This window comes from Glycine soja, chromosome 20 (assembly GCF_004193775.1).
Source record: "Glycine soja cultivar W05 chromosome 20, ASM419377v2, whole genome shotgun sequence".
NCBI classification, from domain to species: domain Eukaryota; kingdom Viridiplantae; phylum Streptophyta; class Magnoliopsida; order Fabales; family Fabaceae; genus Glycine; species Glycine soja.
In genome coordinates this window covers 26,373,945-26,397,820 of record NC_041021.1, presented here as the reverse complement: position 1 = coordinate 26,397,820, position 23,876 = coordinate 26,373,945, and the positions used below count along the sequence as shown (strand labels likewise).

Genomic DNA, 23,876 nt, shown 5'->3' with positions numbered 1-23,876 from the left:
ATAATGACCTGGTTGTTAAAAAAAACAATCGCCTTACCGTTTGTGATTCATGAATACCATAAGGGGGAATCCCTTGAGATGCAACTTACTTGATCAAATCCTTCAGTTCATTGATGACACATCCCGAAAGAATGTCAAACTTTTTTGGATTTTTTCTTGTGAACGAGTAATCGACAAAGTCGTGTTGGTGTGGCATGTTCCACCTCCCATTGTAATATAGCAGGGCATCATGAGTAGGGGTCATAGTGGCTTGAAGTAAGTTTAATATACCATCCGGTGTTCTACCAATGATGCATAATAACTCAATCGGGCCAACACACGAGAATTGATCATTACTCATTAACATTGTGTTAACATCATCATCGTTTTTCAATTGCATAGATTGAAAGCGAAATTGGTTACCTGTGAATGGCCGCCGATAGTAAATTTCATTCAAATATTGATTGTTGGTTAGCTAAAGGGTATTGTGCATTCTACTTTTTAGCGTTTGAAAACCACAATCGTTAGGTACTCGAATGAGTATTAGAGTGGAACTTTGGAAATAAACACCAATTTCATTGTGAATAATCAATACATTCAGAAAATAAAAGCTAATCAAGAGTTCACAATTGTCTGACTGCTTGTTTCTCCCAAAAATGCCATTGTTTGTTGTAAAATTTGGTTTGTCAAGTTGGATTGGAAGAGAATGTGTGATTTTTGAGACTGCTGGTGTGATATATATAGATGGTGTTCACTAAGACTACTTGTATTTTTTTTTAAATAGACATGCGCAAATTTGTGTTTGTGTTGTCAAGTACAACAATGTCGTGTCATGCTTTAATTTTGCATCAGACATGTATTGCTTGTATTAGAACTAAAACAACTGAGTAGTCATTTCTACATCAGTACGTTCATGTAATATTGATTTTTTTTAAAAATACGCGTGCAATTGACAGTGTCCTGTCAACTTTGACAACGATTTATCATACGTGCATTATTTATTTTTGTTGCACAAATTAATTTATTTCTTAACGCAACATTAACGGCTAATTAACGATAAACGAATGACAAATTTATATCACATAATCATTAACGTGTCCATACATAAATGAACCAAATAAATAAATTATCCAAAAAATTGAAAATGTACCAAATAAATAACCAAATGTCACTGTCAATAAATTAATGTACCAAATAAATAAATTATCCAAAAAATTATAAATGACATATATAAGGCAAAAATAAAACAACTTCAATGATCGTCCATGCGCCGCCTACGCCTCGATCTGTGAACTACAGTTGGTTGATCAATGTAGCTTCTTGCGATGCCCAGACATTCTTCAGCAACAGTATAGGCTTATGTTCCTTCGGTCAGGATCCTCAGGTTCAATAGCCTTTCCAACTTATTAGCAATTGCTACAAAACCATCCTAGCAAGTGAAAAAAAACAAACATAATAATTGTTAGTAATAAAATACAAAAGAAAGCAACAAACACAAATACCAAAAAAAATATTACCACTGCATGTCGAACATGATGCACATCAATATCTGCCTCATTAGGTGTTGCTGCCGCCATCGGTTGCTGATACACATCTGGTTCAACAAATGTGTCATATTACTGAATCGGTAGAACTCTAGGAGGATCCCCTGGTTGTGCCAGACTCATGAATGGGTGCGAAATCATGCATAACCAATCCATGTAATCTGGCAAACAATGGTTAAGCACTGCACATAATTGCCCTATAGGTGCTATGTACTCACTGAACTGCATCCATCTATCATCAATTTCTTCAACAGAGAATGAAGACGCAGCATGATGTGACGGAATAGCCTGGATGTAGCCAAACTGTTGTACAATCCTCTCCGGTCGTGAATGACCATCAATGGGCCCTATCTGAGATGGCCGGAAAATAATGAGATGACCTTAAATTCTCTAAATGAAGGGTGGTCACCGTACGAAATCCAGCACACCACGTCAGGGGTCAGTCTATCCAGACACCTACGATACGTGGAAACGGTTAGTGCCTTGCCAGAGGTCCATTGACATGCTCGCAGTCTCCTCTCATCATAATCCTCGGTAGGAATAGCGAAACCAATAGATGGAAAATGCTCGTAGATCCAACACTAAATATATTTTGCAAACATATTCATTAAAATACACGACAACATATAATATTGAACTCCAATGAAAAAAAATTGTGACATCTTAACTAACCTGTAACAGAGTGATATATCCTGCAAGCTGCCTCACCGTGCTCTTCGACGTGTCATTTAAATTATCATACATGTGCACAAGGGCAGCAGCGCCCCAAGCATAACTCCCACTCTACGTCAAGTCACGCAGTGCATCCAAGAATACCACGTGCACGTGTGTGACACTCTTGTTAGTAAAGAGAGTGCATCCAAGTAGATGCAACAAATACGCTCGCACTGCTACAATCCAATCACATGCTTCGATCTTCGTCTGATACACGCCGCACAACCACGATAGTCGAACATAAGAGCCATGGAACTAAATCGTCTCAGCTCTCGCCTCTACAACGCTGACCTCGAGTAATTCCACTAACATATTGACAACATCGTCGACATGAAGTAGCTCGAAGCTGTGGAACGCCCCTACAACAAGTAGATGTAGCAACGGCGTGATGTCATCCAAGGTGATAGTCACCTTTATTATGTTTAATTTATTTAAAAATTTCTTTTCAATCATGTATTACAAATAACTATTATATTTAATATTTAAAAATTTCCTTTCAACCATTTTTTAACTACAATTTTCAAATATTAATAATTTCCATTTCAATCATTTTTTAAAAATAAATTCAAATTGTAATTTTGAAATAATTGCCTTTAAATCATTTTTTTACTAACTTTAATGTTTTTAAATATTTTAATTATTGCTTTCAGTCATTCTCTAAAAAAACTAACAATATCTAAATTTTTTTAAAATAGATTTTCAATCTTTATTTTCACTAACTAACATTTTTAAATATTTTAATTATTATTTTCAATCATTCTCTAAAAATAACTATCAATTTCTAAATTTTTAAAAATACGTATTCAATCTTTATTTTGACTAACTAATATTTTTAAATATTTTAATTATTGTTTTCAATCATTCTCTAAAAATAACTAACAATTTCTAAAATTTTAAAAATACGTATTTAATCTTTATTTTGACTAACTAACATTTTTATATTTTAATTTTTGTTTTCAATCATTCTCTAAGAATAACTAACAATTTCAGATTATTCTAAAATAGGTTTTCAATCTTTATTTTCACCAACTAATATTTTTAAATATTTTAATTATTGTTTTCAATGGTTGTCTAAAAAAAACTAACAATATCTAAATTTTTTTAAAATAGATTTTCAATCTTTATTTTCACTGACTAACATTTTAAATATTTTAATCATCGTTTTTAATCCTTCTCTAAAAATAAATAACAATTTCTAAATTTTTAAAAATATGTATTCAATCTTTATGTTGACTAACTAACATTTTAAAATATTTTTAATTTTGTTTTCAATCATTCTCTAGAAAAAACTAACAATATATAAATTATTTAGAATAGGTTTTCAATCTTTATTTTCACTAACTAAAATTTTTAAATATTTATTTTTCAATCATCCTCTAAAAATTACTAACAATTTCCAAAATTTTTAAAATATGTTTTCATCTTTGTAAAAAAAACTAACTAACGTTTTTAAATATGTTAAACTAACTAATATTTCAATTTTTTTTAATTTTCTTTTCGTTCATTTTTTAAAAATAAATATCAATTTCAAATAATTTTTAAATTGTCTTCCACTCTTTTTTTTTACTGAAAAATATTTTAAAATATCTTATATTTTGTTTTCAATCACTTATTACAAAGAAATAATATTTTCAAATTTAAAAAAAAATTCTTTCAACAGTTTTTTTTACCTAAATTTTCCAACTTTTATATATATATTTTTTCAATCATTTTATTAAATTAAATATAAACTGTAAATTTTTTTATAATTGGCTTTCGGTTATTTTTTTTACTAACTAACATCTTAAAATATTTTCAATTTAGTTTTCACTCTTTTCCAGTAAATTCATTGTCTAAAAATAAGTGACAATTTTAAAATTTTCAAAAATATGTTTTCAATATTTTATTTCACAAAGTAACATTTTCTAATATTTTAATTTGTTTTCAATCAATTATTATAAATAACTAAAAAATTTTAAAAAAATAAAATTCTCTTCCAATGATTTTTTTTAACTAACTAACATTTTCAAATATTTTAAATTTTGTTTTAAATAATTTTTAATACTTAACTAACAATTTAAACAATAATTAAAATTCCCTTTCAATCATTAAAATTTTGTTTCAAATAATTTTTAATACTTAACTAAATTTTATAAATTTAACTTTAAATCAATTTTAAAATTATTTTTAACCAATTGTATATAGTTTTTCAAAAATTTTCACCTACACGGGTTTTCATCCTATCTATTTCAAACTAAATAACTATGTTCACTACTACAAATGCTACACAAATAATAAATTAACAATTCAACAAAATCAAATTTTCGTATAAACGCTTTCCAAAAAGATTTTTTTAAAAAAAGGTACGGATTGACAATTCGTATGGGTCATACGAATTGACAATTCGTATGGGTTATACGGATTGATGATTCGTATGAGTTTTTTTTTAAAAAAAAAACCATGGCGAGGGAGAAAGAAAACGAAGAAGTAGAGGCATGGGGACAAAAACGAAGAAGCAGGGGCATGGGAGAACCAACAACCACAAAGGCGTTGATCGAGGCCGTACCCGAATCAAATAAACATTAAAATGCAGTAACTAGGAAGTAATCCTAGGTCGTTTCCCAGCGAGCAATGACAAACCAAATGTTCATAACAGATAGTAGGAAAATAGTAACGAATTGGGGGGGGGGGTTGTTTGTTTTTGTAGATTAAACAACAAATAGATGTTTATTAGAAAATATCAGAATTAAAACACGTTGCTTCCCCTTGATTCACAAGCAAGTCTTTTATCCTAGATTACGAGAGTTTATCCTTTATCAGTTCAACCACTTAATCCAACCCTAAATTAAATTACTAAGCGAAATTTAACATAAGGCATTCATTATGTGATTAAGCAACACATACACCAATTAATCATAAATGATCATTAAGCATGAACGTAAATTAAGCGCAGAGACAATTAATCCAGCACTAAGCATGCATGAATTAATAGCAACAAATACAGAGTAATTAGTGAAGAGGAAAAACTGATCAGAATTTAATAGTAATAATAGAATCTCAAAGAGAACTGTGCTTGATCCTCAAGAGAAAACAACGCTGGAGACTTAGCCTTCCATTAATCAATAGAGAATGAAATTATAGATTGAAGAACGAAATTTTATTGCTAAAATGAAAAGTGACTAAAACGGAAAAGAGAGTAGCACTCTAAAACTAAAACGAAAAAGAGAGAGAGGGGAGGAGAGAGAGAGAAGAGAAGAGGGAGAAGAGGGCCTAAACTAGAACCTTGGTACTGTTATATAGTTTTTTAGCCTCAAAGCTTACAAATCTATTTTAAATCCAAGCCCATAAATAAAATAAAATCTAGATAAGATAAGATCTAGATGAAATAATATCTAGATGAGATCAAATCTAAATAATATCTAGATAAGATAAAATTTGGTAGAATAAAATAGTCTGCCCTCTTCAAGTCCAAACCCAATTCTGGATTCAAGCCCAATGCTTCATTAATTCCTGAAATTAGATTAAAAACATCAAATTAGTTGAATGAGCCCAAATAATAAATCTGCCTAATTAATTTGACAATTAAGACGAATCAGTAATTAAAATGGTGCAAAAAGGGTTAAGAAATAGGAGAAAATAATTGCACATCAAAACCCCCCATACTTAGCCTTTTGCACTCTTGGGCAAAATGAAACAAAGAACAAAATCCAAGGATATCAAAAAGAGACAAACAAAAGCATTTACATATTTCTCAATGAACATCAAGGAATGAAAGGAATGGGCAACATCTAACATGAAGAGATCCAAAGAGTCAAGACATTCGTGAAAATCATCCAAGCAACCCAATCATGGAAAAATAGTTAATCAGCTCAAGAATGACAAGTGATAAAGCCTCACAAGATATACACTCTATCTCTCAAGTGTCTAGGCTACTATTTACCCTCAAAGCACCCATGAAAACCAACACCACATAAACTTGGCAAGATTCTAAAATTGACAATCAACCCATAAACACAAGCACATGAGGATCAAAAGGTCTTTTAAGGTTGTAATGGGGCCAAGGACAAGGTAGGGAAAAATATGGAATAAGTAGCTAAATCCCAAAGGAATAGAGGAGCAATGGGGAATAAGTGCATATTAAGAAAAAAATAAGAAAACCTAAAGATAAAATTTTAAACGCAAAGAGTAGAGCCAAGAGTCTCGTCATTCTTTTTCCATTTAAGATCTTATTCACTCAACTTTATTGCTTTTTTTTTTTCGAATTGATTCAACTTGAATTTCTTTTTTGAACAGTAGCATTTGAGAACTAGCATATCATTCAGCAACATGTCCAACATTTAACCCATATACAATGTACATCAGTATGGCCCAAAAATACATCATGAAGCATAGCCAACAAAACATGTTATCCAACAAAACCCCCCACACTTATTCCCAAAACAATTCCAAAGCTCCAAAATTCCTTAAGGTTAAGGTGAGATCATGGTTTTTCACTTAAGGCTTGTAAAGAGCTTCAAAACAAGGAAAGGGAAACAAGGCTCAAAAGGGCTATCAAAGGAATTAATTCAAGGTAAGTCCATTTGGCTAGAGGCTTATAAAAAAAAAATTGCCTAAATCATTTCCAAATATGCATGTGAATTAGGAAGCATCAACAAGAATCAAGCCAAGGCTATGGTGCAAGCAATCAATGGGGCAAAACACACCAAATGATTATGAGGATGGATGGCTCAAATTCTCACAAAGGTAAACTTATCACTTTCAAATTGAGCTTTCAAAACTATCATGACATGTAGAGGAAAAACAAAGATTTCAAATCACAAAATGTCAAGAGACTTTTATTTTCAAAACAATTACCCATTACTTGAACATATCCTATAATTCAAAGAAAAACATGCAAAGTTGTACATGCAAACAGAATTGACCTAAAATATTAAACTAGAAACCCAACAAAACTAACAAAATTAACAAATCCAACAAAACTAGCAAAACCAAAACCAAAGAACACACTCCCCCCATACTTAAACAACACATTGTCCTCAATGTTGCACAATTAAAAGATTAAAGGCAATTAAATCATCAAATAGAATCAGACAAATGTAATAAAAGTAAAGGAGGAGATAGGAAAAGAAAAACTCCCTAAGTCATGGTGGAGGAAGAGTAGGGTGGAGTAAGGAAGTCTCTTTCACCCCTACGTCCACTAAAGAAGGGTTTGTGAGAAATGGCTTAAGTCGGTGTCCATTGACCTTGAAGCTCTTGTTTGTGGAGTCGTTTTTTATCTCAACTGTACCATAAGGAAATACATTAGTAACAACAAAAGGACCAATCCACTTAGACCTCAACTTACCACTCATGAGTCCAAGCTTAGAATTATACAATAACATTTTTTGCCCAACCATGAAGTCCTTCTTAATTATCATGCTATCATGGAACTTCTTGGTCTTTTCTTTGTAGAACTTGGCATTCTCATACGCTTCTAGGCGGATCTCATCTAACTCACTCAGTTGCAATTTTCTTTCCTCACCAGCTTGATCCATAGAGAAGTTGCAGGTCTTCACTGCCCAATATGCTTTGTGCTCAATCTCCATTGGAAGATGACATACCTTTCCAAAGACAACCTGATAAGGAGACATTCCTATGGTGCTTTGTAGGCAGTCCGATGTGCCCAAAGAGCATCATCAAGCCTGGTACTCCAATCTTTCCTGCTTGGTTGCACAATCTTCTCTAAAATTCTCTTGATCTCCTTGTTAGAAATTTTTGTCTGTCCATTGGTTTGGGGGTGGTATGGTGTGGATACCCTGTGTACAACCCCGTACTTTTTAAGCATGGCATGCATTGATTTGTTGCAAAAATGGGTTCCTTGATCACTAACGATTACTTTAGGTACTCCAAACCTGCAAAACATATTAGATCTGACAAAATAAGGAACAACCTTAGCATCATTAGTTCTAGTGGGCTTGGCTTCCACCCATTTTGAAACATAATCAATTGCAAGGAGAATGTAAACATAACCAAAAGAGACAGGAAAATGGCCCATGAAATCTATGCCCCAGACATCAAACACCTCACAGAATAGCATAGGTTGCTGAGGCATTTGTTGTCGCCATGTAAGTGCACTTCCTGCTCTCTGACACTGCTCACAAGTGCTACAAATCTTCCACGCATCTTTAAAGATGGGGGGCCAATAAAAGCCACATTCAAGCACTTTGCAAGTTGTCCTGTGAACACCCAGATGACCTCCCGGTGCGGAAGAATGGCAGAACTGCAGGACTGAGTCAGTCTCATGATCTGGGATGCATCGTCTAATGACCTGATCACTGCACAATTTCCACAATTAGGGGTCATCCCAAATAAAATGCATAGCATCACTTTTAATTTTATCTTTTTGAGCCTTAGATGCTAAGGGAGGAAAAACAGAAGCAACTAAATAATTGACAATGTTAGCAAACCAGGGAGTAGAAAGAGAATCAGAAATACTATACAATATATATAAATGATCAACCGGGAAATCATCCCGAATGGGTGAGTCCTCATCAGACACATGTTCGATCCGAATCAAATGATCAGCAACTAAATTTTGTGCTCCGCTCCTATCAAGGATCTCCAAGTCCAACTCTTGGAGCCAGAGCATCCATCAGATCAACCTAGGCTTTGAATCGGCCTTCTTCAACAAGTACTTTAAAGATGCATGGTCAGTATAAACAATAATGCGAGTACCAAGCAAATAAGAACGAAAGTTTTCAAGAGCAAAAACTATGGCTAGTAGCTCTTTCTCAGTTGTAGTATAATTCGCTTGGGCAGCATCTAGAGTCCTAGAAGCATAATATATCACCCTAGGAAATATATCAATTTTCTGAGCAAGGACAGCCCCCAATGCATAATTTGATGCATCATACATAAGCTCAAAAGGGGCTGTCCAGTCGGGTGCCTGGATGATGGGGGTGGTAGTCATTGCTCTTTTGAGGCAATCAAAAGCCTCTTTGCATTTATCATTAAAGTCAAACTCCTCCTCCTTTTACAACAAGTTGGATAGTGGAAGGGCTACCTTGCTAAAATCCCTTATAAAGCGCCTGTAGAATCCTACATGACCAAGAAAAGATCACACCTCTCGCACGCAAGAGGGGTAAGGAAATTGTGAAATAATAGAAATTTTTGCAGGATCTACTTCAATGCCCTTATTGGAAATAATGTGGCCTAAAACTATACCTTGCTCAACCATAAAATGACATTTTTCAAAATTTAGAACAAGGTTAGTGCATCTATTCAAAACCTTTTCCAGACTATCCAAACAAACATCAAAAGAGGATCCATATACAGTGAAATCATCCATAAACACCTCTATGCAATTTTCTAAAAAATCACTAAAAATACTGATCATGTACCGCTGGAAGGTACCAGGGGCATTGCACAGGCCGAAAGGCATCCTCCTATAGGCAAAAGTGCCAAAGGGGCAGATGAATGTGGTCTTTTCCTGATCCTCAGGAGCAATAGTGATTTGCATATAACCAGAAAAACCATCAAGGAAATAGTAGTGAGATTTACCTGCCAGGCGTTCAATCATCTGGTCAATGAATGGCAGGGGAAAATGGTCCTTTTTGGTAACCTGGTTCAGCCTCCTATAGTCGATGCAGACTCTCTAACTATTTTGCACCTGAGTAGGAATCCGCTCCTCCTTCTCATTTTTGATCCCGGTGAGGCCGTTTTTCTTCGGGACTACCTAGACAGGACTCACCCATTGACTATCGGAGATAGGATAAATGATTCCAACTTGCAAAAGCTTGGTTACCTCTTTCTTCATTACATCAAGAATCATCGAGTTGAGTCTTCTTTGTGGCTGTCTTACTGGTTTAGCCCCATCCTCTAAATTTATCCGATGCATACATGTGGATGGGCTAATACCAGGAATGTCCGTCAGGTTCCAGCCTATAGCCTTCTTATGCTTCTTGAGAACTGATAACAACTTTTCCTCTTGCTCATCAACAAGGGAGGCAGATATAATTACTAGAAAACTTTTGCTATCATCCATGTAAGCATATTTTAAATTTGATGGAAGAGGCTTCAATTCTGGTGTGGGCGGCTGGATAATGGTAGAAAGAGATGGTTTCTCAGCTTGTACCTCATAAAGAAAGTCAGAGGTACGTGTACTTCCTGAAACATGGTTAGTTCTATCTGACTCTAGAAAATCAATCTCAAGAGGTAAAACATCACCAGACATGTAATCAATATCAATTTCAGATTCACTCTCAGCATCAAATTCAGACATATGATCAAGTACAAATTCATATTCAATGCATGAAGAGTGACAGGCATGCAGATTAGAATGAAGATCAGTCATGTATTCATCAACAACATGGTCAATTATTTCAGCACGGAATACAGAAAGATCTTCAGATGGGTGTTTCATATCATCAAGAATATTAAAATGAACAGTTATATCACCAAACTCCATAGATAGTGTGCCTGCATATACATATATCTTAGTTCTAGCAGTTTTCATAAAAGGTCTGCCTAGAATGATAGGAACTGATCGTTTAGAAAATCCCTCCTCCATATTCAAAATATAAAAATCAACAGGGAAAATCAGTTCACCAACTCTAACTAAGACATCCTCTATGAAACACTTCTATTAGCTAAATGAATTATCACATCAGTTGACTGCAAGGGGCCAAGAGATAGAGAATTAAAAATAGAAAGAGGCATAACACTAACAAAAGCTCCTAAATCTAGCATGGCATTGTCAAACTTACTATTCCCTATAAACAAGGTATGCTGAATGTACCTGGATCTTTATATTTTTTAGGGATTTGGGGAATAGATTTACCAATCAATACGGAAACATTTCTGCCCATACTAATTCTTTCACTTCCTTTAAGCTTCCGCTTATTAGTGCACAACATCCAGCAGAGGTATGTTTACCTCTACTTTTCTAAATGTTTCCAAGATCTCCTTCTCTGCCTCTTCCATTTTTTTGTTGGAAATTGCTCTTGGAGGGAATGGAAGAGGGATATGCTGCTTCTCTAAATTAGAATTACCAGTGGAAGATTCACCTGCATAGAAATTGTTAGGTAACTTACTCTTTAAATTTTTGTCATCATCTTTTTTTGGAGTAGAGTGAAGTTGGGCAGGTTCATTTGCGGATGAGGAAGATGTTGTTGGTTGAGGTCCTTGACACTGCTTTCCCGACCTCAATGTAATGACACTCACATTTTTGGGATTCTGGACAGATTGAGAAGGTAATCTATCAGAATTCTAGGACTGTTGTTGATTTAACTGTGTAGCCAATTGTCCCATCTGATTAGTTAAGCTCTGAATGGAGGCTCTGGTCTCTTGTTGAAACTGCATGTTTTGCATAGTCATTTGCCTCACAAGTTCTTCAAGGGAAGGTTGCGGAGGAGCCTCAACTGTTTGCTGTTTTTGGGGTTGTTGTTGTTGTTGTTGTTGTTGTTGTTGCTGCTGCTAGATTGGTGGAGGAACGTATGGTCTGCTTGGGCCAGCAGCATTATGAAAATAAGGTTGTTGTTGTTGTTGCTGCTGTTGTAAAGGATTCGACCATCTAAGGTTGGGATGATTCCTCCACCCGAGATTGTACCTGTTGCTGGAGAGGTCATAATTGTTCTATTGTGGCTGATTTTGCTGCTGAGGTTGAGGAGGTCTATTGTAGATGTTTGCAGCATAAGCTTCAGGCTGTTCAATTGCTTCAAATTACTGCATAGAAGGGCAAAGGTCTGTGTGGTGGTCGGCAGAGGAGCATAAATCATAGAGTCTTGCGACAGGTACAAACTTCTGATTCAAGGCCAGCTAGGTTACCAGGTTAACCAAGGCATCTAGTTTACCCCCAAGCTTCTTAGTTTCAGCTGATGAAGATGAATTCGTGGCTACTTCATGCACTCCTCTAATGACAATAGCATCATTTCTGACACTAAACTGTTGGGAGTTGGAAGCCATCTTCTCAATTAAATTTATGGCTTCAACAGGGGTCATGTCTCTAAGGGCTCCACCACTGGCAACATTTATCATACTTCTCTCCATGTTAGTGAGTCCTTCATAATAATATTGGAGAAGAAGCTGCTCAGAAATCTGGTGGTGAGGGCAGCTGGCACATAGTTTTTTAAATCTCTCCCAGTATTCATATAGGTTGTCCCCATTGAGTTGCCTAATGCCTAAAATATCCTTTCTGATGGTCGTGGTCCTGGAAGCAGGGAAATGTTTTTCTAAGAATACTCTCTTGAGGTCATCCCAGCTCATGATGGACCGTGGAGCAAGGTAATAAAGCCAGTCCTTTGCCACTCCCTCTAAAGAATGAGGAAAAGCCTTCAGAAATATGTGATCCTCCTGGACATTTGGGGGTTTCATGGTGGAGCAAACAATATGGAATTCTTTCAGATGTTTGTGCGGGTCTTCACCTGCAAGGCCATGAAACTTTGGAAGCAAATGGATCAGTCCAGTTTTAAGAACATATGGGACATCCTCATCAGGGTATTGGATGCACAAGCTTTCGTAGGTGAAATCAGGTGCAGCCATTTCCCTTAGAGTCCTCTCACGGGGTGGAGGTTGGGCCATGTTCTCAGAATGCTCAAAATCAGAATGCTCAAAACTATAATGCTCAAAATCAGGATGTTTAAAATTACCAACCACAAAATGCTCAGTCTCACCAATAACAGAATGCTCAGGATGCTCAAAAGGTACAAAATGATGCCTAACTAATCTATGAAATGTCCTATCTATCTCAGGATCAAAGGGTTGTAAGTTAGATGGATTGTCTCTAGTCATACACTACATTCAGCATGCACAACTAGTTGCCTTCTTATGCAAGTAACAATGTAGGTTTGACCTATAGCTACCCTCAAATGATATCCAAATGACTTGAAAGTTTTTTGAGCAACACCCTAAAATCATGAAAAGATGGCACACAAATTTTCAGGCAAAAATTCAAAGTCTAACTATGGAAACTACCTAAGGAAAGTTTAGAAAAATAAAACAATAAAACTTGAAAAATAAAAAAAACTAGTAAACAGGCGAGTTTGGCTAGCTAGAGACCTCAGCCAGCCTTTGGAAGGATGCCACGATATGGGAAATTTTTTTCTACCCCACATACATATATAAAAATAGTCATTCTGATACCTGGAGCAAAAGTTATGGTTGTTTGAAGTTTTGCTAAACACAAGTTCTCAAATCTGGCCACAACAAGTGTTCCTGGTATTTTTCACACAAAATATGAGTCAAAAGAACCTACCACACCAAAATTCAGCCAAAAATAACAACCCTAACTATCAAAACAAAAATCTCCAATTAAATTGTCAGCAGCAGTCACTAATTCAGTCGCTAAGGGATTTGCACTACTACTCTGCTTTCCAGATCAGCAAAAGTGGTCGCTAAATCCGTCGCAAAGTACTATTCAGAGCAAAACACAAAAACTGAAATAGGGGAAGCGCTGAACAAAAAAACTAAACAAAACACCACACTAAACAAAATAGCAAGACACTAAACAACACTAACGCAACACTAACACAACACTAACACAACACACGAAAGCATAAAACAACTAAACATAAAACATAAATCACCAGCTATTATGAACCTTTGGACACTGCTCCCCGGCAACGGCGCCAAATTTGATCGAGGCCGTACCCGAATCAAATAAACATTAAAATGCAGTAACTAGGAAGTGATCCTAGGTCGTTTCCCAACGAGTAATGATAAACCAAATGTTCATAACAGATAGTAGGAAAATAGTAACGAATTGGGGGGGGGGGGAGTTGTTTGCTTTTGTAGATTAAACAGTGAATAGATGTGAATTAGAAAATATCAGAATTAAAACACGATGCTTCCCCTTGATTCACAAGCAAGTCTCTTATCCTAGGTTACGAGAGTTTATTCTTTATCAGTTCAACCACTTAATCCAACCCTAAATTAAATTACTAAGCGAAATTCAACATAAGGCATTTATTATGTGATTAAGAACCACATACACCAATTAATCATAAACGATCATTAAGCATGAACGTAAATTAAGTGCAGAGGCAATTAATCAAGCACTAAGCATGCATGAATTAATAGCAATAAATACAGAGTAATTAGTGAAGAGGAAAAACTGATCAGAATTTAATAGTAATAATAGAACCTCAAAGAGAATTGTGCTTGGTCCTCAAGAGAAAACAACGCTGGAGACTTAGCCTTCCATTAATCAATAGAGAATGAAATTTTATTGCTAAAATGAAAAGTGACTAAAATGGAAAAGAGAGTAGCACTCTAAAACTAAAATGAAAAAGAGAGAGAGGAGAGGAGAGAGAGAAGAGAAGAGGGAGAAAAGGGCTTAAACTAGAACCTTGGTGCTGTTATATAGTTTTTCAGCCCCAAAGCTTACAAATCTGTTTTAAATCCAAGCCCATAAATAAAATAAAATCTAGATAAGATAAGATCTAGATGAAATAATATCTAGATGAGATCAAATCTAAATAATATCTAGATAAGATAAAATTTGGTAGAATAAAATAGTCTACCCTCTTCAAGTCCAAGCCCAATTCTGGATTCAAGTCCAATGCTTCATTAATTCCTGAAATTAGATTAAAAACATTAAATTAGCTGAATGAGCCTAAATAATAAAACTGTCTAATTAATTTGACAATTAAGACTAATCAGTAATTAAAATGGTGCAAAAAGGGTTAAGAAATAGGAGAAAATAATGACACATCAGGCGCACAACCAATGCAAACCAAAACACAACAATACAATATAGAAAAGCTAAGGAGAAGGATTCACTAACCTTAAGGCAATCAAGAAGACCAAAGGAACAACGGCCGAAGAAGACGAAAGCACCACAACAACAACCACGGACCACCACGAAAACAGGAACAAGAACCACTGCCGGAGAAAAGAGGAACAACAACCACTGACGTCGGAGAAGAGACGAAGAAGAAGCACCGGAGAAAAGAGGAAGAAGAAGCAGTTCGTAAGAAGAAGAAAGGGCGCGAGAAAGAAGAATGAATAGTGACTTGTACGGACGAGTCACTATTGCCTTTTATAAGAAAGGGTGAAGGGCATTTTAGACCTTTCACCCATGTTGCTGGGTGCCCCCAGCAAAAATGCCGAGTGCCCCAAGCAACAACTATACCTGAATCTATAAACAGCGAGTCCAATTTGCCTTCGTCTAAGTCACACTTGTGCATCCTCATCCAAATCGCCCTCACCCTCGATTTCTAAAAATGACACTTTGCCTCATCCTAATTCTGATTCATTTTCTTACCCACCCTTAAATAGAGCCCTACCTCAACTTGTCCCTCCACGTCGCTCCATTTGAATCGATAAACCCCCTATCAACCTCGTTGACTGTTACTACAATCTCATTACTCAAACTTCATCAAATTGCTTGTATCCATTACATTTTGTTATGTCTTATTCTTCTATTTCTAATTCGCATAATCATTATTTAATGTCTTTATCTGCTGACATTGAGCCTTTAAGTTATCAGAAAGCCCTTCAAAAACAATGTTGGAGGGATGTAATGAAGGCTGAAATTGAAGCTTTGATTATGAATGAAACCTGGACTGTTGTTGAGACTCCTCCCAATGTCCAACCCATTGGATGCAAATGGGTGGATAAGATCAAGAGAAATCCAGAAGGGAGTATTGAGAGGTACAAGGTGTGGCTTGTAGCTAAAGGTTTCTCCCAAACTAAAGCAATTAAGGACTTTGAGACTTTTTCCCCTATAGTGAAAATGGCAACTGATGTGCCATTATTTTCTCCTATTTCTTAATCATTTTTGCACCATTTTAAGTACTGATTAGTCTTAATTGTCAAATTAATTAGGCAGTTTTATTATTTGGGCCCACTCAGCTAATTTGATGTTTTTAATCTAATTTCAGGAATTAATGAAGCTTTGGGCTTGAATCCAGAATTGGGCTTGGACTTGAAGAGGGCAGACTAATTTATTCTACAAAATTAGATCTTATCTTATCTAGATATTATTTAGATTTGATCTCATCTAGATATTATTTCATCTAGATCTTATCTTATCTAGATTTGATTTGATTTTACTTATGGGCTTGGATTTAAAATAGATTTGTAAGCTTTGGGGTTGAAAAACTATATAACAGCACCAAGGTTCTAGTTTAGCTCTCTCTCCTCTCTCTCTTCTATTTTTCGTTTATAGTTTTAGTCTCTCTTCTCTTTCTCTTTTATTTTCATTTTTTACAATTCCAGTTCAGACTTTTAGTTTTATCAATAAAATTTCGTTCTCTATTTGATTAATGGAAGGCTAAGTCCGCAACGTTGTTTTCTCTTGAGGATCAAACACAGTTCTCTTTGAGGTTCTATTATTACTGTTAAATTCTGTTCAATTTTTTTCCTCTTCACTAACTACTCTGAATTTGTTGCTATTAATTCATGCATGCTTAGTGCTTGATTAATTGTCTCTGTGCTTAATTTACGTTCATGCTTAATGATCGTTTATGAGTAATTGGTGTATGTGATGCTTAATCACATAATGAATGCCTTATGTTGAATTTCGCTTAGTAATTTAATTTAGGGTTGAATTAAGTGGTTAAATTGATAATGGATAAATTCTCGCAACCTAGGATAAGAGACTTGCTTGTGAATCAAGGGGAAACAACGTATTTTAATTCTGATATTTTTCTAATTCAATTTTACTCGCTATTTAATTTACAAAAGCAAACAGCCCCCCCCCCCCCCCCAATTTGTTACTATTTCCTATTATCTGTTATGAACATTTGGTTTATCATTGCTCGTTGGGAAACGACCTAGAATCACTTCCTAGTTACTACATTTTAATGTTTATTTGATTCGGGTACGGCCTCGATCAACAACTATTTGGGGGATCCTTGCTATTGCATCTATCAATCAATGAGAACTTCATTAACTGGACATTAGCAATGCCTTCCTTCATGCAGAACTTTTAGAGGATGTCTTTATGAAAATTCCTCCTGGTATTGAAAATGCCTCACCTTCTAAATGCAAGTTATTAAAATCTTTATATGGCCTGACAAGCCGGGCCTTGTATGACAAGCTATCCATTTTGTTAATGTCTTGTGGATACAAACAAGCACACTCTGATCACAACTTGTTCATAAAAGCTGAGAAGACAAATCTCACTGCCTTAATTGTGTATGTTGACGACATTGTATTAACTAGACATTGTCAAGCTGAAATGGTCACAATCAAACAAGTTCTTGATTCCCACTTTTGAATCAAGGATTTGGGTCTATTGAAGTATTTCCTTGGTCTCGAGGTTGCATATTCATCCAACGGAATTTCTTTGTGCCAACACAAGTACTGTTTGAACCTCCTTACTAAATCAGGCATGCTTGGATCCAAGCCTTATTCCACTCCAATGGATAGTTCACTATGGCTTAGTAAGGATTTAGGAAAAGAATTAGTTGATCCTCTACCCTACAAAAGATTAATTGGACACTTAATATATCTTACCAATACTCGTCCATATATTATGTTTTCCACCCAACAGTTAAGCCAATTCATGTCAAATCCTACTCAAATTCATCTTCCAGCTACTCATAGGGTGTTACGTTATCTAAAAGGCTCTCTTGGTTAAGGGTTGTTCTTTAATAGAACATCTTCAATTCATTTGTAAGACTTTACCAATGTTGACTAGGCAACATGCTTTGATTTAAGAAAATCTGTTGTAGGGTATTGCTTTTTTTAGGAAACTCTCTTGTATCATGGAAAACTAAAAAGCAGGACACAATCTCAAGATCTTCTTCTAAGGCCCAGTATTGCGCTTTGGCGTCAACTACTAGTGAATTGCAATGGCTCATTTTTCTCCTACAAGATCTCCACATCACATGTTCTTGCCCTCTAGTTTTGTATTGTGACAATCAAAGTGCCATCCATATTGCTGCAACTCTGGTTTTCCATGAAGGCACCAAGCATCTTGACATAGATTGTCGCATAGTAAGAGAAAAGCTTTAACAAGGAGTCATGAAGTTGTTGCATGTCTCTAGCAGCAATCAAATTGTTGATATTTTTACTAAAGCACTTCTGCCAAGCTTATTCAGAAGCAACCTTTTCAGGCTAGAGCTGTAGGACATCTTTGCACCTCTAGCTTGTGAGGGGTATTAAAATATCAACAAGAGCAGCATATACCTCAGCTCAAGGACCACACATGATCAGATACTTGTCCTATTAGAAGGATCATGTAATTCTAGAATCTTCTTTCTAGATTTTTCCATTATTATTTTGTTGTCATTAGCTGTGTATTGTCCTTGCACATGTTTTCTGTTTTTACCTTTTTATCCTATGACTAGATTCCTTCTTATTCTACCGTTATAGGGAAAAACAAGTCTATATAAAACTCTCTTGTATTCACATATTTAATCAATGAGTTAAGAAGTATTTCTAATATTTTATGCTTATTGTTTTATCCTCCCTAAATATTCAAAATGTTTGAAAGACTTAATTAAATATTTAGATGGAGATCATTGTTTTTTGCTTTGATTGTTCCAATTGGCCTAATTGAAAAGGGTGTCAAGTGTCAACAATGAGACATCGAAATAAGAATTAGACCATATGTGGTGTAGATTAACGGGTATACTCTATACAACATTCAATAATCAAAAGTCCATGCAAGCATTGTTATGGGTCATAAATATCTTAGGTGTGATTTAGGTTTTTTGTTCTAAATCTGCTCTTGTTTGTTTGTTTGCATTCGCGCAATCCCATTTCGTAAACCATGTGATATGCCTGGACAGCTTGCTTCGTGCCATAACTATGCACCACAGCACATGATAATGTTACAATGTCACACACAGTTAAACTACAAAACCTTACAAACCATATAAACTGTCAGCTGGCACATGTGCCAATTACACGCGTTATAATAATTGATCTGTTTTCCAGTCTTAACCCTCATGCCATTTTTATGTCCCTCAAGCTCAATAATGGTATAGCCATTCTTATTCTTAGTTCTTACTCTTACCAAATCCTCAGTCTCATTGCTTATCTTTACCCAAACCATTAAATTTGATTTTTTGTTCATATACTGAATAATATTTGACTTGGGCTCTTTATAAGAAATAAATATTTGGCAGCCAATTAGATAAATGAAATGGCACTATTAAAATGTTCAATGGTTGGGTTAGGGGGAAGAGGGCACTAAGGTAAATTGACATTTAGGGGAACTTTGTGATGTCATTATCAAAAGCTTGCAGTGGGCACACTATGGCCAATTACATGTCTCCCTTTCCCCCCTCCTCATTTGATCGGCTCTTAAATCTAAGAAAATCCAAGTTTGCGTGAGGAGTGATCAGAACCATAATGACCAATCTTAGAAATCCTAGATTTAACCTCTTTTTGGTGTCTCTCTTGGTTACGTTGGTCCAAATCCAAACCAAGGTGCGGTGCTACCAGTACAAAGTTGGAGATCTAGATTCCTGGGGAATCCCCATTTCACCAAGTTCACAACTATACGACAAATGGTCCAAATACCACTACCTCAGCATTGGTGATTCCCTCCGTAAGTTCTTCCTTCATATCCATTCCTCTTTCTTTCCTTTTTTAATGGAAAAATGTCAATTTTATTAGAAATATTGGTAAAAATATTCGAAGTCGTGATCTCTCTTTTTCTTCTTCCTTTTTACCCTCAAATTCACTTCATAAGTCAACCTTATATCTCGATTCATTTCCCTTTTTACTTTATAAGTAGTTTTATATCACAATAACATGTTAATTCTTAATTAATTAGCTCATTTTTGTATATATGTGTAGTGTTTCTATACCCACCAAGTCAAGATTCAGTGATTCAAGTAACAGAGGAATCCTACAAGAGCTGCAACCTTAAAGATCCGATTTTGTACATGAACAATGGTAACTCGTTGTTAAACATTACATCAGAGGGTGACTTCTACTTCACCAGTGGAGAGGCTGGTCATTGCCAAAAGAATCAAAAGCTTCATATAACCGTGGGGGTTGGGGGAAACACGAACGCACTTGCTCCAACTTCATTGCCTCTAAACGCACCCTCTTACCCAACTGTATTTGGCAACATTCCCATGGCTCCCTCTACTTCTTCCTCACCTCACCTAACTTCAAAATTTTCCCTCATAATTATTGGATTCTTCCTATGTTATGTGCACTGCTCCCTAGCATAATGTGACCACCCACAAGTAAAGATAACTTAGTAATGTACACGGTCATACTCTTCTTGAGCTTTTTTTTTTCTTTTTCCCAAGGAAATGTAACTATTGATAGATATTAGTACTTTAGTTTTTTTTTCTTCTTTTAATTTATCTGGTTTTTTATTTTATTTGTGCACCTGCGCGGGGTTTAATTTCCTATAAAGTAACTGTTTATAGGAAATTGTTTTTCTTTTTCCCAAGGAATTGTAATTGTTTCATCAATATAATGCTATATGGTTATGATTTAAGAATCCCAAAACATATGGTGGACGGCAATCATGTATTTCTATTCAAGGAGAGAAGAGAAGGAATATAATGCGTATGAAATGTGCCAAAAAGAAAAAAGAAATTCAATAATTCTCTCCATTTTGTTCACGAGATGCGTGTGTGTAACAGGTAACACTATATTTATCTCCAAGTTCAAAGGTAATCTAACGATGGGTATCAAATTATAATTTTTGTGACAATCGATCAGGTGGGGATTCCCTATAAATGAAAAAGAAAATAATATGTATAAACAAAAAAATATGGAAAAGAAATTAGAGACAGGTTTGCCAGCTAAAAATGTGCATTGGGTGGGGGAGTTGTCCGTTACTTGCACACTCACTTACAAATCAAGTGGACTTTGGATCTTTGCATTAAAGTATTTGGGTGATTTCCAGTTGTGAAACGCTTCATCACGTTGAGAGATTCAGATTGCAATACTACACTATTCATTAGCTAGGTTTAAGTAGCGAGAAGAATCTAGTTAGTATGAAATTTGAAACGAGATTGGGGCACTTGTTTTGAGATTAAATAAATAAAAATAAATAAATATTGTTTCTAGTTTTTTTTATAACTAGGAGGTAATCGGAGTTTTTATTTCACAGTCAATTAATTTCCTTTGATTGAGTTAACTTATTTAAGATAAAATGATACATTTAATTGTAACTCTACGTCAAAGACAAAAATTAAAACCCGAACCTTGGTTATGAGACCTAGATTGAAGTTTTTTAAATTCATGTAAAAGATGCTTGATAATAATTTATGGTTGGGCTTGAGAAGTTCAACTCGACAAAAACAAATAAATCATCTTAGTCCAAAAGTAAAAATCATCTCTCATACACATCCTCAAGACGGATATATATATGATCAATATCACTTTTGATCAATTATGTTTTGTAGTTGTTTTATTTAGGTAAATTAAGTTTTTAAAATATCTCATTTTGGGGGGTTTTTTCTTTTAATTTTTCGTTTGAAATGTTAATCTTCTCTCAACACTTGAATTTTGAAATAATTAGTTTATTATAGTGGTAACTAAAAACCGTCACTATCTGAGAAGACATTTGAAGATACAAGGTCCTTTGTTAAAAAAATGGCTTTGTTGCGCCTATGTCCATGACCAATTCGAATCCAACATGTTGAAGAGCTTTGACTTGTGTTTGACCATCATCCCCTTCAAGAGACAAAATCCCAGAAAAATGACCCAAAACCTAATCAAATGCACTAGGAGGGAGTGAGGATCCTCGTTGGGTCAATTTTGTAGGTGTTGCAAACAATTTGGTACTAGGTGATGTAAGCTCCATTAGAGCTTGTAGGCTTAGGATCTTCTTCATCAATGGATTTCACATGATATACATGGAGAATAAGATGAAGAACAGAAAATTAAAGAGAATACACCGAACAAAAAGATAAAGGAAGCAAAAGAACATCACCTAGATGAAGATACTCTTGATACCACATGATGTAAGCTCCATTGGAGCTTGTAGGCCTAAGATCTTCTTCATCAATGAATTTCTTTGCTTCTTGGAAGATGAATGGCAGCGGAATGGAGAAGGAAGAGAGAGAGGAGACGCCACTTCAAGGAGAAGATGAGTCTAGAAGAAGCTCACCACCATAAGAGGCCATTGATAAGAGCTTGGAGGAAAAAAGAGATGAATGAAGGGAGAGGAAGAGAAGAGCACGAAATTTTGTGCTCTAAAAGAGCTCTGAAATCTGAAGTTTAATTTTTGAATGATCAAAATTGAAAAAATGCACACACATGGCCTCTATTTATAACCTAAGTGTCACACAAAATTAGAGGGAAATTTGAATTTTTATTAAAATTTTACTTGAATTTGAAATTGAATTTGTGGAGCCAAATTTTAGAGCCAAAATTTCACTAACTATGATTAGTGAAATTTAGCTATGATTTAGCCTACTAATCCAAGATCAAGTCAAAGATTTTTCACTAAGTGTGCGTAGGTGTCATGAGGCATGTAAAGCATGAAGGACATGCACAAAGTGTGACTATATGATATGACAATGGGATGTAGCAAGCAAATGCTCACCTCCCCCTCTAAAATTTAATTGGATTGGGCTTCTCCCAATTCAATTAAATTTATTTTCCAACACACACCAAATATTCACTTAATGCATGTGAAATTACAAAACTACCCCTAATACAAAAACTAGTCTAGGTGCCCTAAAATACAAGGGCTGAAAAATCCTACATTTCTAGGGTACCCTACCTACATTATGGAGCCCTAAATACAAGGCCCAAAAATAATGAAACCTTAATCTAATATGTACAAAGATAAGTGAGCTCATTCTTAGCTCATGGGCCCGAAATCTACCCTAAGGCTCATGAGAACCCTAAGGCATTCTCTTGCATCTCTGGCCCAATCTTCTTGGAGTCTTCTATCCAATGTCCTTGGGGGGGGTAGGATTGCATCATTCCCTCCCCCTTGAAAAGGATTTGACCTCAAATCAAGAGGTTCTTGAAACTTAGGGATTCTTTCCTCAACACTTGTAAAACGAATAAAAACATATGTATTAGTGATGTTGGATATGTTAGAGTAGGGTAAGGACTAAAAACCCCTTTCCTGACTATCTTCCCATGAGAGAGTATAGTTCCTCACCAACTCAATGAGTGGTGCTACAAGTATAGAAAAATATGGGACAAACCTTTTGTAAAAGTTTGTTAAGTCATTGAAACCCCAAATTTCCCTTATACATAGTGGAGTAGGCCACTCAGGAATGACCTTTATTTTCTTAGGGTCCATGGGAAGCCCTTGATCACTATTTAAAAAGTTAAGGAAAGTAATGGAATAAAACATACATTTTTCTTTATTTTCATGTTAATTATTCCTACAAAAAATTATGACAAACCTAAGGTGTCCCATATGAGCACCTAAGTTTGTATTGAAACAAAAAATAAGAACAAACCTACCTAATGAGTCCCTATGTACACAAATCATGAAGATGTTGGGTGCATGAGTGATTTTACAAAAGAGGATTGCACCACTCAACACATTCATCATACCACCTATCATAGGGATTTGGTGCCTCATAATACTTATTTTGGGTACCAACAAAGCACAAGGATTTAAGCTCTTACGAACCAAACCCTCATCCAAAAACTCCTTTACTTGAGGAATAACCTCAAGCTCAAGAGGTATGGCGGTGCTAAGGGACGCTTCCCTTGATAGGAGAAGGTAGAAAGATTGTTTAAGAAGGAGTGCTCTTTTGATATCACTTTTTGTTGCAAAATGATTTT

At 35.3% G+C, this 23,876-nt stretch overlaps 2 protein-coding genes across 2 annotated transcripts; one reads left to right on the top strand and one right to left on the bottom strand.

The window, feature by feature from the left end:
* Positions 1-1,595: 1,595 nt before the first annotated feature.
* Positions 1,596-2,488, bottom strand: LOC114401932 (protein MAINTENANCE OF MERISTEMS-like). The gene is made up of 4 exons (XM_028364504.1): positions 2,429-2,488; positions 2,196-2,306; positions 1,952-2,104; positions 1,596-1,874 (listed from the first exon to the last, which is right to left on the bottom strand). Exons 1-4 carry the CDS (start codon positions 2,486-2,488, stop codon positions 1,596-1,598), a joined length of 603 nt encoding a protein of 200 aa, XP_028220305.1.
* Positions 2,489-19,407: 16,919 nt separating this feature from the next.
* Positions 19,408-20,618, top strand: LOC114402865 (mavicyanin-like). The gene is made up of 2 exons (XM_028365549.1): positions 19,408-19,698; positions 19,950-20,618. Exons 1-2 carry the CDS (start codon positions 19,500-19,502, stop codon positions 20,330-20,332), a joined length of 582 nt encoding a protein of 193 aa, XP_028221350.1. The 5' UTR covers positions 19,408-19,499; the 3' UTR covers positions 20,333-20,618.
* Positions 20,619-23,876: the final 3,258 nt, after the last annotated feature.

Excerpts from the sequence above, each read along its gene's own strand:
- LOC114401932 (XM_028364504.1), bottom strand. The coding sequence starts at position 2,488 with ATGGCTCTTATGTTCGACTATCGTGGTTGTGCGGCGTGTATCAGACGA. Across the intron at positions 2,105-2,195 it reads GATATATCACTCTGTTACAG|TGTTGGATCTACGAGCATTT; the intron begins GTTAGTTAAGAT and ends AAATATATTTAG. Across the intron at positions 1,875-1,951 it reads ATAGACTGACCCCTGACGTG|ATAGGGCCCATTGATGGTCA; the intron begins GTGTGCTGGATT and ends CGGCCATCTCAG.
- LOC114402865 (XM_028365549.1), top strand. The coding sequence starts at position 19,500 with ATGACCAATCTTAGAAATCCTAGATTTAACCTCTTTTTGGTGTCTCTC. Across the intron at positions 19,699-19,949 it reads CAGCATTGGTGATTCCCTCC|TGTTTCTATACCCACCAAGT; the intron begins GTAAGTTCTTCC and ends ATATATGTGTAG.